Below are 20752 nucleotides of genomic sequence, written 5' to 3' on the forward strand. Positions count from 1 at the left end.
ATGTAGCTTAATCTTTAGCAATTTTCCAAATGAATTCAATTACATAATCATGAAATACTTAAGATGTAGTTAAATATCCTTTGATTGCTTCACTTGTATCTCTTATAAAAATTGAAGCTCTTTAAAAATCTTGAAAATATATTGATTAGCCTAATTGGTTCTTGAGTCTTCTTGGATACAGAATCAAATATTTCAACCATTCACTACACTCTCTTCTTTCTTTCGCTCTCCTTTTCCGCATACGTTTTTTTATCATACGACTGTCCCTTCAGAGGATTCGACTCGTGTTTCTCGATGCAGCTGGATTTTTATAGAACCGAGCTCTTGAAGTACTATTCACTGTCGTCCCCTTTCTAAATTTCTCTCTTATCCCTCTGTGTATTTATTACAACCCCGCCTCAAAGATCATCCACGCGTTTCTTAGCACGACTGACAATGTGATTCTTCGCGGGATTGACATTCCTCGAAGTTCCTTTTCTATCACACCTCTGTGGGAAATCGTTCGCAAGAGCAAAAAAAAAAAAAAAAAAAAATCGCTGCTACCCGGATCGATTCAATCGGAATCTCACGTAAATTTCTTTCGCTTTCTAATCCTTTTCTTTTCCCCGCCGTTCCTCCTCTCGCAGGAATGCACTCGCGACTTCCCCCGCGGGAATTCCCCGACAAATTCCCGACGGATAAACGAGGAGAGAAAGAGAAGATAACGACTGAGAGATCGTTTCGGCTCGCTCACTGGCGGGACGATTCGCTTCCTCTGATACTCGGTCGCCGACTTTCCTCGTTGTCGACCGACATCGAATCACATATATCGATTCGAGCGGGACGACAACGACCGTACACGCGACGGCCGAGAACAAAGACGGCGACGTCGAGACCGCGGCGCGATGCGACGCGACACAAACGAGGGTGCCGGGACGTTTGTGGGGCGGCTGCGTCGTGCTGAGGAAACGCGTGTCGTGTATTATGGTCGAATGTGTCGCATTGCAGAGAAAGAGAACGGCGGCGGCACATACGGATGATGCCCGTGGCCAGCCGTCGTCGCCGCCGCCGCCGCCGCCACCGCGTCGTCTGCATCTGTCGCCGTCCGTCCTCGTCGCACTCGCGTAGTCCCCGATCGACTCGGATCTCTCCGACCCTCGCGTTTCTTCCACGGAACGTCTGTTCTGTCAGTGTCGATAGGCACGCGGGGGCCTCCTGCGCGACAGACGGCGAGCGAAGAGGATCGCGTACGACGATATAGAAAGAAAGAGATTCCCCCACACTTCGCCTACTTTTCAATATATCAGTGATGAAATTGAAAAAAAAAAAAAAAAATCCACCCACGTGTGCGGATTGAAACGATTGTGTGAACTCGAAGATCGCATTGGAAACGATAATTGATAATTTTGTTGTATAAACGTGCGTTTTGCATCGCTAGCTTGGTATAGAAAATATTGACGAATATGATAGCTTGGCTTTTATATGTCTTCCGTATTTTATATCTTTTTTGAATTCGATTGCACTATGTATATTTGATACACACGAGTTGGCACAACAATGCGTATGTACCTACACGTAATATCGCATATAAGAAATCGATCGTAAATCCAATCGTTGTGTAACATAATTTTTCTAGTCGAGATATTTATATAAACTGTTTACCAATCTATGTATTTAAATATCTGGGTAAATTTGTATACAATAGTTTTTCGAATCTACCTGCGCGTATATAGATGCATTCAATCCAATTGACATATAGCAAACATGTTTATATATATATATGTATAGTTGGCAGATTTTCTAGTAGATACAATATGACGTAAACTAGAAATTATTGTGTGTATATAAATAAATGTGAAAAATAGGGGAATAAGTTTATTTAACTTCTAACACACTATCTGTTCTCTTCTATTTAACACAATCACTCGCGTACAGTTGTACGCGTATATTTGGAATGGTAAAGATAACTTTGTAGAGAGTAGAGTTTTCTATAGAGATAAGCACAATGGTTTCTAGATAAGTGGGATAAAAAAAAAGTAAAGACAAAGGATGTTTTTACTTAAAATTGCACGGATTTCATTAATTTTTGAATAGTTATAATCAATTATATATATATATTTTTTTTCCCTAGAAAAAATTTTTATACGATTAGATATACTTTATATGTTAAACAGTTTATAATAAATCAAGAAGCATTTTTCAAGACAATTTATAATAATTTAAGATAATTTAAAATATTCTTTATTCATACTTGAAATTAATTAAGGAAATTGAAATTTTACTATCTATATCGCGTGCATATAATACATCTCATTAATATCTATATCGCTATAAAGATTTTTTCATGCAAATAATATAATTTCAATCACTTTTATATATATTACTCTCTCATTAGATAACAAAAATACTTTAAAATAATTATCACATTCTTTAAGTCTGTACTGATGAATGATGAAAAAGTGCGAGAACTTTTATAGACTATTAATAACATTGTAGAGAGACAAAAAGAAAAAGTTATATGTTGAAAATAATTATTATACTTTTGAAGTCTGTACTTTATCTATGGATCAAGAGAAAGCGCGCGATAGCTTTTACATAGACTTATAGACCACTTATAACATTATAGTGATATTATTATCTATGGATTTTGATGAAATAAATTATATCTCATCATTATTATATTCTCTAAAATTTGTATTGTGTCAATATAATTTATGTTTTCGAATTATTAGCAAGTGATTGGAAATATTTATTAAAGAAAACATATATTTCTAACAAAGCGGAAAACTCTCTTTTTCTCTTTCAAAATAATTTTGATTTACCAATCAAAATTCCATTCGTATCGAATGGATGAAAATGAATCGACTTATCCTCGCGGTATTGTTGAAGAAATAGGATTTCTGTATTAGACGTACGTAATCACGTCTCACTAATGTAAACTTGGGTATCGCACCAGCACGGACAGTCTGTTTCACTCCCTATATTATAGAACAGGAGGTGTCCATCAGCTAACGAGAAAGATTATGCGAACAAATTCTTCTTGATCATTGAAACTAAAAGAACATGATTCTTCTCTCACCCCGTTCCTCTCACTTCCATTATTCGCCAGGATACTTAGATCCCCTTATATTTTTATTATTAGTAGAGATTTATAGATAGAAGTTGGGTAACTAGATCTTTTAGTTTCGTGCCCGAATGCAGGCCGCTCTTTCCGCGTACCTGAACCCGCGGCGACCTATCCTTTCGCGCTTCAGTCAGGAGATTGGAGCATCGTCCACAAACAGGTTTCCCTTCTGGAGTGATGTTTGTCCTGCTCGCGCAATTCGTCGCTTTAGTGTCCCCGAGACGAACGAGCAGAGATCCACTCGATGACTCGACCCACTGACGAACGAGTCACACACTGCCAGCAATGTTTATGACACTGTGCGGATGATGACACGCGAGAGTACCCACCGAAAGGAAGTTCTCTCTCTCTCTCTCTCTCTCTCTCTCTCTCTCTCTCTCTCTCTCTCTCTCTCTCTCTCTCTCGTTCCTTTTGTCTCCGTTTCTCCTGCTCTTTTCCTTTTCTCGCCTCCCACGCTGGTCTTGCAAAGAGTTATCACGGAACCCGAACCAGATACAGATAGAGAGAAAGAGAGAGGAGGACCGTCGCGATTCACACTCGCGCGTTCACCACTGATCGCAGGATGACACCTGAACGGCCAACTGCAGAAGAGGAAGTGCAGGCAACGTACTACCGCTGTGCCCTGACTCGTGGCGAGTAGTCTGCCTCGACTGCCCTCCAGCACCTGGAACCTAGCGCCTGACGCTGGTTCGTTCGCCGAGTACAATGCCTCCTATATCGGGTGTCCTTCTTTAAAACACCGCCTACCTCCGTCCTCAACTATCCCCTTCAAAACCGACGCGCGAGGCCGCCTCTCTCTTTTTCTTTCTTTCTTTCTTTCTCTTTCTCGCTTTTACGAGGACATTTTCCGCTCTCCTAGCCAGGTAGTAGCCAGTGACTCTCATCCTGCTCGGGTAATCGATGCAGATCGGTTCCAGGACTGATTGTGAGTATAATAATTAGCGGAGTTTATCGGGAACTCGACGAGATTGTTTGAAATTTCTGTGTGATTTTTGCGATCTGTAAGATATTAATAATTTCTAATTTTTGTTTTCGAGTGAATTGTTCGAATAGAATTGTTATTTAACAAACATAATCAGAAAAGAAAAAGTGTGATAATATTTGAAGATGTATAGGTACATATCTTTCTCTCTATTAATTTTTATGCTTCTTTCGATTTCTGTCTCATAATATGATATCACATAAAAAAAAAAAAAAAAAAAAAAAAAAAAACGAATAATATACTGACATGAATTGAATTATGGCATGTCATTTTTCAGAAGATGTATATGAGAGCAAATCAACTTTCTCAGAGAATACATCGCGATATTATTTTTCGTAAGAATCTAGATAGATAGAAAGATTGTATGATTCATCAGGCAGAATTGTGCAAACATGCAGAAGAAATATGAAATTAATAATATACAAAAGACGTATATATTCAGAGGATTCATACGAGAGCAAATCAATTTTCTCAGAGAGTACATCGCGACATTATTTTTTATAAGAATTTAGATGAGAAGATTATTATATAATTCATATCTGGTAGAATTATACACATATGCAGAAGGAATTTGAAATTAAATTTCTATCATGCTCCAAGATACTTAATGCTTCCCAACGTAAATATATATATATATATATATGCAAACGCACGATCTATCATCTTAAAGTTAAAAATATATAATGCAATTTGTAAATAATAACACTGTGCTCTCTCTCTCTCTCTCTCTCTCTCTTTCTCTTTCTCTCTCTACTTGAACACGATTTAAATATCATTAGTTATGATTTAATTTCTAATTTGCCGCTTGTATTATCTCGATGCTTCTTGAAATTATATCTTGAAATATAAAAGTATAAAGTTACAGGAATCTTCTATGAAGTAATAACACGAGAAAACTCTTGTGCATAAACATACGAAAGGCATGGTTTTGCGCGTTCAATAAAATATTAAATTATAAAGTTCTTAAATTATTACTGATACCAAGAAATGCATTTGGAAATTTATATCTGGGAAAGTGTGAAAGGTTAGAGAAATTGTTACATTAAAAAGAAAGCGATTGCGCAATATTTCGAACGCGAAAAGATTAATACATAATAGTATAAAAAGTCTCGTTAACTCGAAAGCCGGACATTGTAGTTCAGTCAGCCGGCTGCATGTTATTGATCCTGCAAGTTGCCGCCCTTTGCATAGCGAAACATCGTTGTTAAAGTCGACAAAGGCGGATGTGGCGTCCGCGGCGTTCTTTGATCGATGCAGAATGAATTAATTTTAGACCAAAGAAGCTCGCGGATCTCAGTTGCATTCGTGCACATCGTATCGCAAATGGATATAATGGATTCAGCAATTTCAGACTTTGCTTTAGAGATAAGAAATTGTGTAACATTTAATATGTTGTATCTATTAAAAATATTATATTCAGTAAATATAATCAATTACAGTGTACATTATATATCTGTATGTGCTATATGCTACTACATTCAATTGAAATTTGCGATTCTCATCAATATTGGAAAATTTAATCGATTAAAATTAGATCGATGAATATTGGTGCTTTATTCGTGTCCCATTTTTCGTGGCGGTCTCTCTATTGTAATGATAAATACTAAATGCGACCTACCTTGGCGATGGGCTTGCATTTGGCGTATCGAATTTTCACGAGAGCGGCCACGAAGCTAGACGCTTATGGATCACGCTCATAATTCAAAAGGCCAGCAACGGCACAGGTTGGCGGGAATAGGAAGGCGGCATTTTTTATTTAGGAATTCAATGAGGCGTAACGAGATCGTCCTCCCGCGAGAGGCAGAAAGAAAAACCGAGCGAACGACGCCGAGGGGCAAAACGAATGGAAGCGGTAACGGATAGCAGAAAAAAAAAAAAGGAGTAGAACGTCAGCGATATACGAAGTCACTTCTCCACGGTAACGTGCGTACGGTTTTGACAGAATAATTTGAGAAAATTCGCGAGAAAGGACATAGCTTGAAAGAGTCGTGCACCTGCCCCTTTTTCGAGTCTGCATTATATTTTATTACGAAGAAAACGACCGATACGCTCGCGCGCACGGCTATGAATACCGAGTAAAAAAAGCAAAAAATACTCTGAAAATAAAATAAATTTTTTCGCCTAGTGGACTAATTAGCCTAGTGGCGCAATTAAAATGCTTTTTATGTTATCAGTGACTCTGGATATTACATATTTTTTTTTTTTTATCCAACAGATTTTATATACAGGAGGGTGTTCCATCGAAAGCGGCCACCCCCTTTTATCTTTTAAGCTAAAAGAGATAGACCATAACAAAAATGTATCAAATTAAACGGTTCAATTTGAATTCTATTTTAAGCATAGTAGTTGCCTATAAAAACTGTAATCCGTATTAACGAACGGAGAGGTATGCATAAGTTTTTTATAACAATGTGGATATCTCGACACAATAAAAATTGTAGCGTCGTTTGAAATGAATACAACCATATAATATGGTTTATGTTAATATTTTATATATTATATATTTTATTGGCTTAAAATATTGCGGGCGACGTCTACCTTTTCATTTTTGATCCTACAATATGGCCAACTTCTGGGCTCGAGCGTTAAAAATTGACGCATATGTCATATTGTCATTTGATCATAATACTCGAGTCAGAAGTCAGAAACCATATCATAAGGGCCGAAAATGAAAAGGTAGACGTCTCCCGCGATATTTTCACAAGCCAAACTCCGTATAGTAAAATATTTACATTAAATCATATATCGTTATATTCGTTTCAAACAGCGCTACAAGTATCCACATTTTTATAAAAAAGTTGTACATATCTCTTTGTCTGTTTTATATATATAGTATTCTAGTTTGAAACAAATTATTAAAATTCTAATAGAAAAAAAACTTATAAAAAAGAAATTTAATTTCAACCGACGATGAGTTCTAAACTAAAAGATGTTATTTTTTTATTTCTTAAAAATACTGATTTTTTGGAAAAAAATTGAATTTTATATTAAAAATTTAATTTAATTCTACAATGCACGATACACATAAAGAAAATTGAAATAACTGTAAAAGACATAAAATACATTTATTGTACGATGCCAGTTGGAAAAATAACATCTTTATTATTCTTCTTCTCGACATTCTAATTAATTTTATACTCGTTAAAATTCCTCGATATACAGAAATCTGCGAATGCAATACGGAACGTAAATTCGTCGCATAAAAATTTATAACGTGAGATGCTTTCGCAAATATTAATATTTCATCCATTGATATGGACGCACATTAATCAATCTTAATAGGCGGGACAACATTCGTGATTTTAAAAGCAGATAATCCGATTCGACAATAATTGATCTAAGCGGTCCGGCTATTCACCGATTTATTCGTTGTTATCATTTTCTTTAGACATGACAATTATAGAAAAAATTAATAGGATTAATATTTCAAATTGTTCTCTGAAGTAAAAGACCATAAGTTAAAAGGATCGATTATAAAATGCAAACTTTACATTATCCGATATTGTTTCATGTTGTGAGTGACACACACTAGAGGCAGATGGCATAAATTTAGTGACATTGAGAAAACAGCCCCGACAGCCACCATTCGCCTCGAGTCCAGCTGCATCTCGACTCGGATGGCTTGGAATAATATTCTGGTGCATACGTGAAAGCAAATGGAATTTTTTTTTTATAACAATCTTTCTCTAGTAGATTTAATATTGTCGAGAAAGATTATTTAAAAATATTGGAAAAGGAATATCTATCTTATATCTCTTATTCCCTGTATGCTACCTTATAATATTCTTACTTTCCTCTCTTTTGTCGCTCAATATAAAAAAAAAAAAAAATAATAAGTTGCAGTGCATATATCCAGCATATTGATATTCGATTTTTTGTTTCTTATCTATGAAATTCTTATATTTACATTCTTGACGTGATTGGTAAACAAGATGTACAAAGTGCTGCCTATTTTAAATATTTATCTTGTTCCTTTCTGTCTCTCACATTTCCCTGTGTATCATGCATACTTTCATAATTCATTTCGTAAATATTGCACAAATTATACGAAGCGCCAGCTATTTAATTTATATTTTACATTTCTCTCGCTTATATCGTACTTTCATACATCAACTTCTTCAAAGATCGCAGAAATTATACAGAGAGTCTGCTATTATCAATATTTGCCTTACATCTTATATTCCTCGCTCTTTTTACATCATATCTTCTTTATGGAACGGATTATTCGAAGCTTTATTTTACACATTTCACTCTTCATTTTGATTATTATATTTTCGTATAATGTCCGATTCTCAAGAACGCAGATTAAAATGCCAACCATTCTATATTTGTGTCCCCTGTTTTATTCCCCGTTCCCCCTCTTACGTCGTATCCGTATCCCCGATACTTATGCACATGGCACGCGAAACATCCGTTCAGGCGCAGACGCGCCGACACGAAGCGGCCGTTCCGCGATCAGTAGCACACGGCTGTACTGAAACCGGCAGCTGAGGAGCACTCGCGCACCAACCGCGACCGCGAGAGCTTTGATCTCTCGTCGATCCGCTCCGGAACGCTCGAACGCGCGCGCGGCCGGCCGATCACATTTCTCCAAGTTTTCCTCGAGTGCTCCGAATGTAATGAGTATGCCTTAAAGGTTTCGTCGAGAGCTGTTTCGAAACTGAAACCGCTCGATAAAATTCGATTACATTAACGATACATCGATGGAAAAATGTTCATATAATGCACATTTGGTGTCGTAATTGTTGATTGATTACAATGATACATGAGACACGGTCAAAGTTCGTGAAAAAATTGCTCGATGCTGGAGGAAACGTTAGTATTTCATTGAGAATGTCGATGTTCGTGCGATGTAAATAAAAATGCTCGATAGAGAATTGCTTGATGTGTTGTAAAAAATATTAATAATCTGTCGATAATATTAATTAGTATTTTTATTGCGGTATTATTTTTATTTTATCATCGCGATGCTGTTATTTTTTACATTTGCCCAATTGCTTTAACTTTAAAATACGTTGTGAATGCATATTTTTTAAATATATGTCATTTTTCTTTTTTAATTAAAGACAGAGAGAGAGAGAGAGAGAGAGAGAGAGAGAGAGAGAGAGAGCAATAGAATTTCTGAATACTATATCTGACTGGATAAAGTTTAATTACACAAGTTGCATGCTGATTATATACATACTTAGTTTTTTTATTAATAATTCTATAAAATATTTCGATATATATTGTACATACGTATATATGCGAAATATTTTACAGAATTATTAATAAAAAAACTAATTATAGAAACAATTATTAATAAAAGAACTAATAATTGTTCTCCATTAGTAATAGATTTTTTGATAAATTATTTATAATACTTATTTTTAATGTACATTCGTGTTTCTATACGAAGCACTTAATATCAATACAAATAGATGATTATCAAAGAACAAAATCGCTATTACACGATTATTGTAAAATGCAAAACTTGCAAAATGCAATATTTGTAAAATGTACGCGATTTTATTCATCACACAAAATGTATATCGATAAGACTTATCACAGTTCACTTGAAAGATTAAATTACACAAAATGAGAATTTAATCTCGCGATGTAGTAAATTTGTTTAAGTAATAATTATTTGGAAGCAATTATGTGTATATTGTAAGATTTCTCAAAATTAATTTATATTTCTTGTTTAAAAATCATTCTCGTTGATGTAATACACATATGTCACTCTTTTAATAATATCTGTGAAGTAAAATTTATTTCTATCCTCAAAGCTCTGTATAGTTACACGACTATTAATGCTGCGTCAGAATTTCTTCTATCGGGAAAAGATCAAAATAATCGAGACAATTCGTGGCAGCAGAGAAAAACGATACGAGTAATGGGGCAATTGTATGACAATTTCATTGCGTACGAACTCTTTGACACTATCTCTGACGAACGGACTTTCAAATGCTTGTTTACAACGTAGCAACATGATTCGATTTTGCTTCAATACAGCACATTGTAATTGAGGGGAGCCACTTCGATGTGGAAGTACGCGCTCTCTTGTTTGCAAGTTATAAATGCCTCTTCCTAACTTTGGTCTCGCAGCTTTCGCTGTTTATATGCATAAAGTTACATAAAGGATGAAAGAGCCTGTTCTCCCGTCTTGCAACAATATCTCTTGACTGTGCCATTTATAAAATATCGGTTCTAACTTCAAATAACTTCAAAGACAATAGAGAATTTCGAAACATGTATGTAGAAGCATAAAGATATCTAAAAAATTAGGACATCTTTTAGATACATATATATCTTCGATGCTTGCAAATGCTAATTATAAATCCATCTTGAAGAAAATTTCTTGTTTTTAGAATTATAATTTTTTCTGTCTAAATCAAATAAATCAAACACGTAAAACTCCTATAAAGAGCCAACATGACATATGTGGCGTATTAATTCTACTTGTGTAACATTTTGTAATATATATATTTTATTTGACGATGAGTCACATATTGAAGAGGAGCTTCAAAATGAAACATCCGGCGTTCATCGTATCTTTTAATTTTTTGTAAATATTTACGCATTCTACAGCTGCGTTTAAATTTTAATAGTAATCATCTTTCTTTTTCTATTGCAATATATCGGGAAAAGTATTTCTTTCTTTTACTGTAGATTAAAAGCGCTTTTAATTTAAAATTTAAAAATGTTTCTAAAACTTTGTGAATTTGTAATAATTTAATTTTGCAAATGTATCAAACACCTTATATGTATACCTATGTATAAATATAATATTTAAAATTCATAAAGATGGTGCAATTGAATCAATCGAATCTTGTAAAATATAAAATGATTTTAAAATATTGTCTGACGATCTACATATAACGCAGAGAAATCCTCTATGTAGGAAATATTTCAGAAAATGGCACATTTGATCTCAAATTTGTTCTAATCTTATCCCGAACTTGTTTCATTGAAATACAGTGTTCTCCTAGTGTAATGCACCTTGTAATTAAATTCGATAGCTGCTATTCTTGTTCACGTCGTCAAGACAAGTTTGTCAAATCCACATGAACGTGAAATCGGATTTGCATCGGTTGGCGTAGGTAACTGCGAAACTTTATTAAGGCATTTATGTTCGGTCTAGTGACATTGAATAAGTAAATTTTCCGCTCTACGAACTTTTCTTCATTCTGTTTGTTATATTTACACGGTAAAATGCACGTAATGCGCGTTTTTATACGCGGTACTTTTTTTACAAAGCTTGCCTCTCTACCTTTGAGGATTCCTATACGCGGACGAATAGGTCGGAATTCCTCCGTACAGAATTCAAAGATTATACATTTTTTTTTCCTATAAGCATATTTTATCCAATTTTTAATATAATTGAAATCTGCCGCAAGTACCTACGATACGCCATCATTCATCAAAATATACATATTCAAATAATAAAAAAAATATATTGAATCTAAGACAAAAATTTTGAACAATTTTTATCGCTTGTTACAAGCAATAATATATGATTATTAAAATTAAACAAGTATGGGAAAATTTTACAAAATAGAAGAACTGACATTTCAAAATTAATAAATTATTCATAATTAGTGATAATAATTCGAGAGCTTTTGATATAATATAACATTAAATAATATTGTCGTAAGAATTATATTTTTTTATAAACTCCTGTTTATCTTTTCTCTCCTATTGCTTCTCTCTCTTTCTCTCCTTTCGCTGAAAAATATCTAGTATTTTTTAATATAGTTGCATGTTTTAACAAAACATCGCAGTGCTCTATTCTATGTAATATAAAACAATGCAACATAAAAAATATGCAACAAAGATTTTTAAAATTATTTAGAATGTAGAATGAATAAAGGGAATGATAAATAAATAAAGAGAATAATATATATATATATATATTATTCTCTTTATTTATTTTATATTCTAATGAATAATTTTAAAAGTTTTTGTTGCATATTTTTATGTTGCATTGTTTTATATTACATCATTGTTTTATATTACAGCACTGCAATATTTTCTTAAAACAAGCAACTATATTCTTTTTATTGATAAAACGCGCTGGGAAAGCAAACATGATGGATGAATAGGTGATATACGTCTCGACAAATGTGTATTCCGAACTAACAATGTAAAGAACATCAAGATCGAACGAAAATGTCGAGATGTATACACGAGGAAGATCCATTCGACCTACGTTTATTTGACAACTTTGATATTATCGGTAATAAGAAAATTCTTTCATAGGCCAAGTTTACCTATCTATAATGGAAAACTTCTTTTCGCTCTTCTTTTCATTCGAATGGTCTGGAAAAACTTTTTACTTGGGTGTTCTAAATGCTAATGCGTTTCGTTCTCAAAATAAAAAAATTTCGTTTCACAGCAGCATTTTTAATCACTGCTGTTGCATTCGAACTTAACGATTTTTCGCTAACGATTTTTCGATATCCATCAGGCATTATCGTTACCCCACTTTTTCACAATTTAGACAATTTTTCTCATAATAAAATTACACAGTTTTTACAAATTGCGAAATATGAATGTAATTGGTAACATAAATTTGTAAATAACATTTTATCGCAACTCTCTTGAAATCATCAAAAAGCAATTTAACTATAGTATTTTGTCGCTATCATATCGCATGTTATTATTCATATTCATTATATGGAAATTATATTTATTTAACTTGTACCACACCTACATTTTCTCTCCCCTTCCCTCTCCTTTGTCCCACTTTTCACCCTTCCTCGCTTTTTTGAGAAATAAAAAATAAATGCGACAATATTTTACGATCTCGAAAAATTATCATGATTTCATCGCGGCTCGGTTATCTAGTGATGGGTTATGATAACGAGGTTACTTCACAAGACATAACATACGTGAGTGGCCCTGCACGCGGCAAGTAAAGTGACACGCGCTGACACCCACACGTGGCATCGTACATGACACCCAGAAAAGCGACATGGTGTAGTGACGTGAGACGCATCATGTTTCCCGCATATCCCCAATATCTCTCTGATGATAAATTCAATATCGTCACGCTAAATTTGACATGATGATTGCGAATACTTGTGTATATATTTTTTCCATAAAACCTTGACAGACTTGACTTGTATCTGTCGCAGAATTATTTCACCACTTTCTTAATGTATTTGCATACATATTATAATATTTTCAACAATCCTCTTTATATAAAAAATATCTAGACTTGTCGATTTAAATCGAACAGAGAATCTATGATGCGTGTGTATATTGTGTGTTTAATATACATCTAATTAATACGAATTTAGATTACAATTTTGCATAAAATCATATTTGCTAAAAATTTCATGGTACTAATCATTTGCGTCATTCTTTCTAAAGTTCAATACGGACGTGAAGCTTGAAAATTCCATCAAATATATATGTGATCGATATACAATAGATGTATTCGTATTGATGTATCGTATTGTCCATTATTGACCAATATTATCAATTAAAATAATCATCCGCTTGATCGAATCAAAGGTTAATGAAGCGCGTTTCGACGATAATTAAATTAAGAACGAAGACCCATAATCTCACGTATATTCGACTATAATACGAATACAGCATATGGACGTATGTATGCGCTGTACGGAAACCTCGATTCGAATCTGCATTTCGAGTGGCAGCAATGCATCAGCCATCGTGTTTGCTGCGTCCGCACTGACTAATCAATGCCATTAATTGATGCTGATGCTGCGAGCCTCCGCTTGGCAATAATGTAGATCGCGCATAGAATTCTGCCGATTAACAATGTCATGAGGGAAAGTCCGTTATCTCGTTAACGGAGGGAAACGAGCGATTGTTCCTATTCAATCGAGCACGTTCCAAAATTTATTCATTTAAAAAAAAGCTCTCTCTCTCTCTCTTTCTTTTTATTGTTACTCGATGAGTTCAGTTTTAACGCTTTATAAAACAATCCCCCAAATTGTTGTCGCATATTTTTTTTTTATGTTATGTTTCAATGCTCACACTTTCAATGTAATCCTTTGTATGTAAAAATGTGCATATTTTTCTGTATCTATTTTTAAAATCGACATAAAAAAAAACGAATTATTGTTTGTATCCCAATTTTAATTTAAGAGTCCAAATAGATAAGAAAATCTTCTTTTTTTTTTCAAGTATACTTTTGTATAATAAAATTTTAATTCGGGCTATATCTCGTTGCTTTTATAAAAATAATATATTTCTAAGAAATATATATTAAAAATTAAATATTTATAAAAAAAGTTTACTCAAATTGTACTTCTGTAAAAAACTATTTACTTTCCTACATATTCATTATCAGAACCGGCAAAAGTTTTGGGGTTCCCCAATTCGACGAAACGTCGTATCATTCATCGCATACGATTCAATTGGCACTCATTGAATGTATTCCGTATTCGTTTCATCCGAGATCAATGCACGTGCAACGAAGGGATAATCACGAGGGACATACGTTTATTACAGAGATCAATCGGGCTGTACATGTCGTAAGCAAGACTCGCCACAGCGATGTGTCGCGAGCAAGCCCATCGCATTGCCGTCCGAAGGACCATCAACGATCATCCGCAATTATTCTGCACGTTAGCGCGATTCGTTAATTAAGTCGCTCGAATCAGCTGCGGACCGCTGCTAATTAATGCCATCGCCATCATCCTTCTCGGGGAAAGAGCTTCACGTCATCAACCGACGGATTTAACGAGAAACCATTTGGCGCACGTGACGAGCATTTTTTTTCTCTCTCTCTACCTCTTTCAAGAAAAAAGGATGACACTCGTTCGATAAAGAAGTCGTGCGACAAGGCGTCGCGGCGCCGTGACAATGTGGAAATATGAGACTTTCTACGTCAGCTGTCGGATCCCCGCGTCGTCTTCGTCGTTTTTGTCGATACCCCGCTCGCACCAATGCAGCTTATACCGATTGCCGATGTACAAGTCCGATGTCTATTGAGGAAAAATGGGTGCCAATCAATCGACCCGAAGTCATCCCACCCCCGGAGAAGAAGGTAAAACCGCCTGTCTGCCGTACGCGAAAAAGAACACGCTTGTATTTATTTATTATAAGTCTTGGATGCGTTACATGTGGTAATTGGAAATATTGCGAACTGATTGACTCTCGGTTATATTAGCTTCGAGTTTGATATTTTATAAAGTATTGGAAAGAGAATGATTCCGCACTATCGATCGCATCTTGATTTCCAGCATAATCGATAAGAAACGATTGGCTCACTATTTTTTAATGTATCGTAGTAATTACTGTCACGACTATTTTCTTTTCATATTATACATCGGCAAAATTTTAATGCATCTAATTGAGCTTTTGCTATATAGTAATCACTTTATATAAATATTATATATAATTAATAGGGAGTTTTCTATTTTCAATATTAAAGTTCTAGCAATCTGGAGATGGATGGATGGATATATATCCATCTGAACTAAAATAATTTAGATCAGAAAAATATGTAATAATAATTTGAAAAATAAACCCCAAGTAGTTCTATAAATTATATTTTGCAGAAAAGATTTTATAAAGTTATTACCAAGGCATTTATTTCAATTACTATGATGTTACGAAAATGCAGATATTAGAGCAGAAATTTGTTATATCACTCCGTTCAATATATAATTCGCATAACTTGAATTCTCGCTCGAATAGAATATGACGGATATGCATAACAATCTTGCATAATTTCGTAAGGAGGATCATCTTATTCTATCGTGTTCATATCGCGCTACAGCTGCAGCTTCCGCAATGTCTCGTGATACAACGCGACGTCATGTAGAACTTTTACTTCTATTACAGTTCAATTACAGAATAACAAGTTATTCCGGGGTAATAATAAATTGTTTCCATCGATTATATCGACAATCTTATAAATATCCAATTTAACCGATAAAAATCCACTTCAATTTCATTATAATTGAATTCCTTGGGAAAAGTTTTTTTTCCTCCACGATTTTCTCTTTGTATAATTTTTCTTTCACTTTACGCAGTATATTAAAAATAATTTCAGCATTGCGCAAAAATTGAAATAATTTAAAAATATGTGATTACTTTTATTTTTTTTAATAACAAATTAATTTAATAGCAAATTATGAGAGACGTGTGTCATTTGTATAAAGAACCGATTATTTTTTTCGCTCAAAGAATTAATTATTAAATTTTATTAATGTCCAAAAAAAAGTCTTATCTTACAAATATAAAAAAAAAAATTGAATTAGAATTAGAAAAATAAAATTACTACTTAATAATAAGATAATCAGTCATAATTAATTTTGTCGTTGCAAGAACACGACTTGTACGAGAGTTGAGTTTGAAGAAAATCAAGCTCGAAATTTCCGTGTTATTATTGATGCAGCTCACCTATTACGTAGTTTTGCTATCTCGAATGGATCGAAACTGCAATATAAACCACGTATATGTTTGTATATCTTCCACGCGATCAAATCCTTGCCTCGGGATATTCGCAATTCACATCAATCCTAAATGGAGTTTCAGAGATCTTTGATAAAAAAAAATCGATAAAATATTATATTCGTAAAATGAATAGCTTGATTAATTAAAAGCTACATCTATAAAAAAATAGGAAAAACCGATATCAGCGTAGCTTGAAAAAAAGTTCGCCTCACATTAATTCACGTCAACACTAGAGAGTTAATTTCGATTGGCGTCAAATTCAACGTACGCAAGAATAAACGTCGAAAAGCGTGTAATATTCCACCATCCGTATAGTTGATTTTTATCGCATTTTATCAACGCGGAATTCATGCATTATTCGTCTATCGTCGAATATTATATGTATGTATACATCATTTTGATTAATTAAATAACGTTTCTGTTACAGTGAACTTCGATCATTTTCAAATTTTGCGCGCTATCGGGAAAGGCAGCTTTGGCAAGGTATGTCGTAAGTTAGTAAGTTCGCAGTTGAATTATGACGGAACGATAGGTAAATATTGTTACAAGTCAAGTTACGCGTTCTCGGTAGATTCTTATTTGTGGACTCAACGAGCGCATAGTAGCTGACCTCGCAGATTTTAAATCTTTCATTACGATTTTCGAGAAGTTATCACAACCAATTTTCAAATCAGTTTATTCGATGTTGCTCTTATGTTTATATACGGTTAACATGCAGTTTACGGCATAATTGGGAATTCTCACTAATATATATATATGAATTGAATTATGTCAATTTGTAACACCCGAGTCACTCACCCAAGCGAAAAATTGGATTGAATTTCGCGGAAATAACTTAAACCTTTTTTTACTTCATATTAATAATGTCGCTTTTAAATCGCATTAACTGTACAATCCATTATTAATCTCAATACATGGCATGGTGCAGAAAACGCGTAAATATATTATATGAAGAATGGCACGACATATCGACACAAACGCCGCGTTTCATAACGTAGCATACAAAGCATTTATGTCGCTATAAAATCGTTACTCTCGGTCATAAAAAAGTGTGTTCATCGGCGCTTTAATATTTATGGGCTGCTTTAAAAATTTCAAAACTCGTTTCCTTACTTTTATAGGAGTAGCAAATATGCGATATCCCCATTCTTCTTACAAAAGCACAAAAAAAATAGGGATGAAATTTTTATGAAAGAATGTTAATCATTTACAGCTCGAAGGAATATTTTCAGTTTATATTCCAAATTTTTTTTATGTATGTAAAAATAGATAAAGTAAATATCAATACTTTAGCTTGCGTCAAATTGTTCTGAGAAGTAAATAAAAACATTTTATCCTTTGATATGGCATTCTGTAGAAAAATCAAATATCTTTTTATATCAAATTCTCGCGGATTTGTAAAACCTATACTAAAGCAGTTTTAGCGCGAAAAGAACGATTTTGCACGTAAAACTCAATTTCGATACAATTTCTGCTAACAGGTCTGTATCGTACAAAAACGTGACGCTACCGGCCATATGTACGCTATGAAGTACGTACATAAAAACGAATGCGCAGAACGGGGTGCCCTGAAGAACGTGGCGAGGGAAGTCGAGATCCTATCAAACCTGGAACATCCTTGTCTGGTGAATTTATGGTTCAGCTTCCAAGGTAAATCCTTTTTCAAGATATTTATTAATTACACGAATTAATATTTTATATTTCGCGAGAAACGCATACAATATATGCAGATGCAACCAAAGATCTCGAAAAACAATTAATTTTTGATAATCTTTTTTTTATTCTAGCATTCGCAAAAGTTCTAACATTAGCATTCATTCTGGCTTTAGCAAAACTCTTGCGATGTTAATATATTTTTAAGTATTTATAAAACAGACAGAGTTTTACAGCGCATTTATTTACAAAAAAGATAGTTTATATGGCGCGAAATAGTGTAGCTATATTTTATAATTTCGCTTTCATCTCTCGGATATCGCATCGCAATTGATCGACATGCGCACGTGACGTGCGAGAAATGATCATCATTGCTCTATGTGTTGCACAAGAAAAGAAAAGAGGGAAAGAAACAAGATTACGCGCGTATGTTACATTGTCGTGTTACAGATGAGGAGGATCTCTTCATGGTATCGGATTTATTATTGGGCGGCGATCTGAGATACCATATCCAGCAAGAGATTGTGTTCAGCGAGGAGAACGTCGTGCTGTTCGTGGCTGAAATCGCGTTGGCGCTCGATTATCTGCAGAGTCACAGGATTATCCATCGGGACATCAAACCGGACAATATATTGCTGGATGAAGAGGGTGAGTGCCCACGTTTGTTGATAATCATGTATCGTGATCTCTTGAACTCTTACCTTTCGCGTCCTAGTCACCTACATCGCATAAAGTACTATAGATAAAGGCAATTAATGCTGTCCCGAGAAAATTTAATTCCGCGATTAAGTGCGATTTTCTCGAAGTTTCTCTTCTTGCTACACATTTCGAAAAACATGTGATAAAGAAGTGATCATAATGCTATGTAGGCGACTCGCACGAAAGGTAAGAGTTCAAGAGATCATGATCCATGACTATGAACACACGTGGGTGATGTTTCGAATTTTAACCTTATCTATATATGCATTATGCAATTTAATATAGTCAAATTCCCTCATTTTTGTAAATTTATATCAACCCGAAAAAAAATTTTAATGTATAATCAGATATAATCAAATAAAAAATTAACCATACATGATCTTATATCGTGTTCATACAGAGACAAATTAGATACAGGATCATGTATGGTTAATTTATATATGATTATATCTGACCATATATATTAAAATATTTTCCTAAGAATTTAATTTTTAGGAATTTAATATACAAATTGTTTAAGTGTTTAATATATGAACACTACTTCTGTATGTGAATTTGTATTTATATAATCAGAGATTATATTTTAGAAACTTTTAGAAAATTTTTAATTACTGAAATTAATTATAATTTAATTATAATATCTTAAATCAATATGTTATAAATTCTGACCTCTTATAAATTTTGGCGATAAAAATAATGAAAATGCATATAGGTAAAGTTATTAAGAAGCATTTCCTCGATAAACCAAATATTTTCGCCACTATTTCGACTGATAATCGCATTTATCTGGATCTAATTTTCATTTGCCACAATGCACGAGATGAGAGTTGACTACATATTTAGCGGTAAACGTGAGTCTAATATACAAAGTCTTGAATCCAATCAGGTAGTCCTCAATAGGAACAAAATTATCGACATAGAAATAATTTCTTCCCCAGGGGCAAAGTTAAAAATGTTCCTATAAATATATTATATTGCGGACGAAATATAAGGGGCATTAAAATTGCAGATGGAATTTTTTAAATATTAATATCATTTTTTTTAAATATTATTTTATATTATTACTTTAACTTTAACATATCACACGATCGAAATGCAGTAGGATTAGAAACTTTTTTTTTTTTTTTTCTTAATTACTATTGACGCGATATTTTTATATTATATATATATTATTCATCGGTTCTTTTATATATCCAAATAAATTCCTAAAAATTATTCAGAATCGGGCATAAATCTTTTCTCGCAGTGATTTTCGTTCAACCATTCTGTATTGTGAAAACTCTGCAGATCGAACGAGTTTTATAAATCGAAATATTTGATATTTAAGCTTCAATCAAGCTCCCACATAGAGTACTGTTATACCTTCGTTTGCATATCAAATGCTGATTCCGTCGTTTGGTTTCAATATCGTAGCGCCATCGTGGACAAGCGTATTAATCACTATAATTTAGTTATTCTGAAGTACGAGCGCAAGATTGAAACATCGAATTGACAAGTAAATTTTGCGCGACGGATGAGAGTGTGGTTGTATACATTCGCGAATTCACGAGAGCTGCTACTAGAAACTATCAGCGGATTTTAATAGAATTAACTCTCTATTTACGTACTATGTATTTACGCTATTCATCCGGGTCCTTTTTGCTTCAATATTCTACTGAATATATGAATTTAGCAAATTATGAAAATACAAAAGGCGTGTATGTAGTGCGAAAATTACCTACAAGAAATATATATACATGATTTTATATAAGAATGTATAGTATGTATATGAAATCACTAATGACAACTGAAATCCTTTACTTAAATCCCGAATATAATTAAATATACATTATCGACATTAAAGAATTTTTCGTTGCAAAATATGGAAAGTTTTAACTGTATACCAATAAAGTAAT

The 20752-nt window shown here is 33.8% G+C and overlaps 2 protein-coding genes across 9 annotated transcripts in view; one reads left to right on the forward strand and one right to left on the reverse strand.

Moving 5' to 3' along the window:
* LOC138939875 (serine/threonine-protein kinase 32A) overlaps window positions 1-20752 on the forward strand; it is a 52951-nt gene that overhangs the window by 25450 nt on the left and 6749 nt on the right. For 2 of the 4 annotated variants that reach the window (XM_070308149.1, XM_070308148.1), the window contains exons 2-4: window positions 14553-15090; window positions 17987-18155; window positions 18609-18806. In XM_070308149.1, coding sequence (XP_070164250.1) covers window positions 14917-15090; window positions 17987-18155; window positions 18609-18806 — 541 coding nt within the window. In that variant the 5' untranslated portion in view covers window positions 14553-14916. Of the gene's footprint in view, window positions 1-8395; window positions 8901-14552; window positions 15091-16932; window positions 16989-17986; window positions 18156-18608; window positions 18807-20752 lie in introns of those variants that run through there. The other 2 variants (XM_070308147.1, XM_070308150.1) reach the window with 2 other exon arrangements.
* Window positions 1-20752, reverse strand: part of LOC138939879 (protein Star) — a 37996-nt gene that overhangs the window by 6376 nt on the left and 10868 nt on the right. For 2 of the 5 annotated variants that reach the window (XM_070308159.1, XM_070308158.1), the window contains exon 1: window positions 3199-3860. The exons of 1 other annotated variant lie outside the window; for it this stretch is intronic. The gene's annotated coding sequence lies outside the window, so the exon portion shown is untranslated. Of the gene's footprint in view, window positions 1-43; window positions 489-2801; window positions 2815-3198; window positions 3861-20752 lie in introns of those variants that run through there. 2 more of the 5 variants (XM_070308157.1, XM_070308156.1) reach the window with 2 other exon arrangements.

This window comes from Polyergus mexicanus, unplaced genomic scaffold (assembly GCF_030449975.1).
Source record: "Polyergus mexicanus isolate NDT 795.1 unplaced genomic scaffold, iyPolMexi1.0 SCAF_15, whole genome shotgun sequence".
In the NCBI taxonomy this organism is placed as follows: domain Eukaryota; kingdom Metazoa; phylum Arthropoda; class Insecta; order Hymenoptera; family Formicidae; genus Polyergus; species Polyergus mexicanus.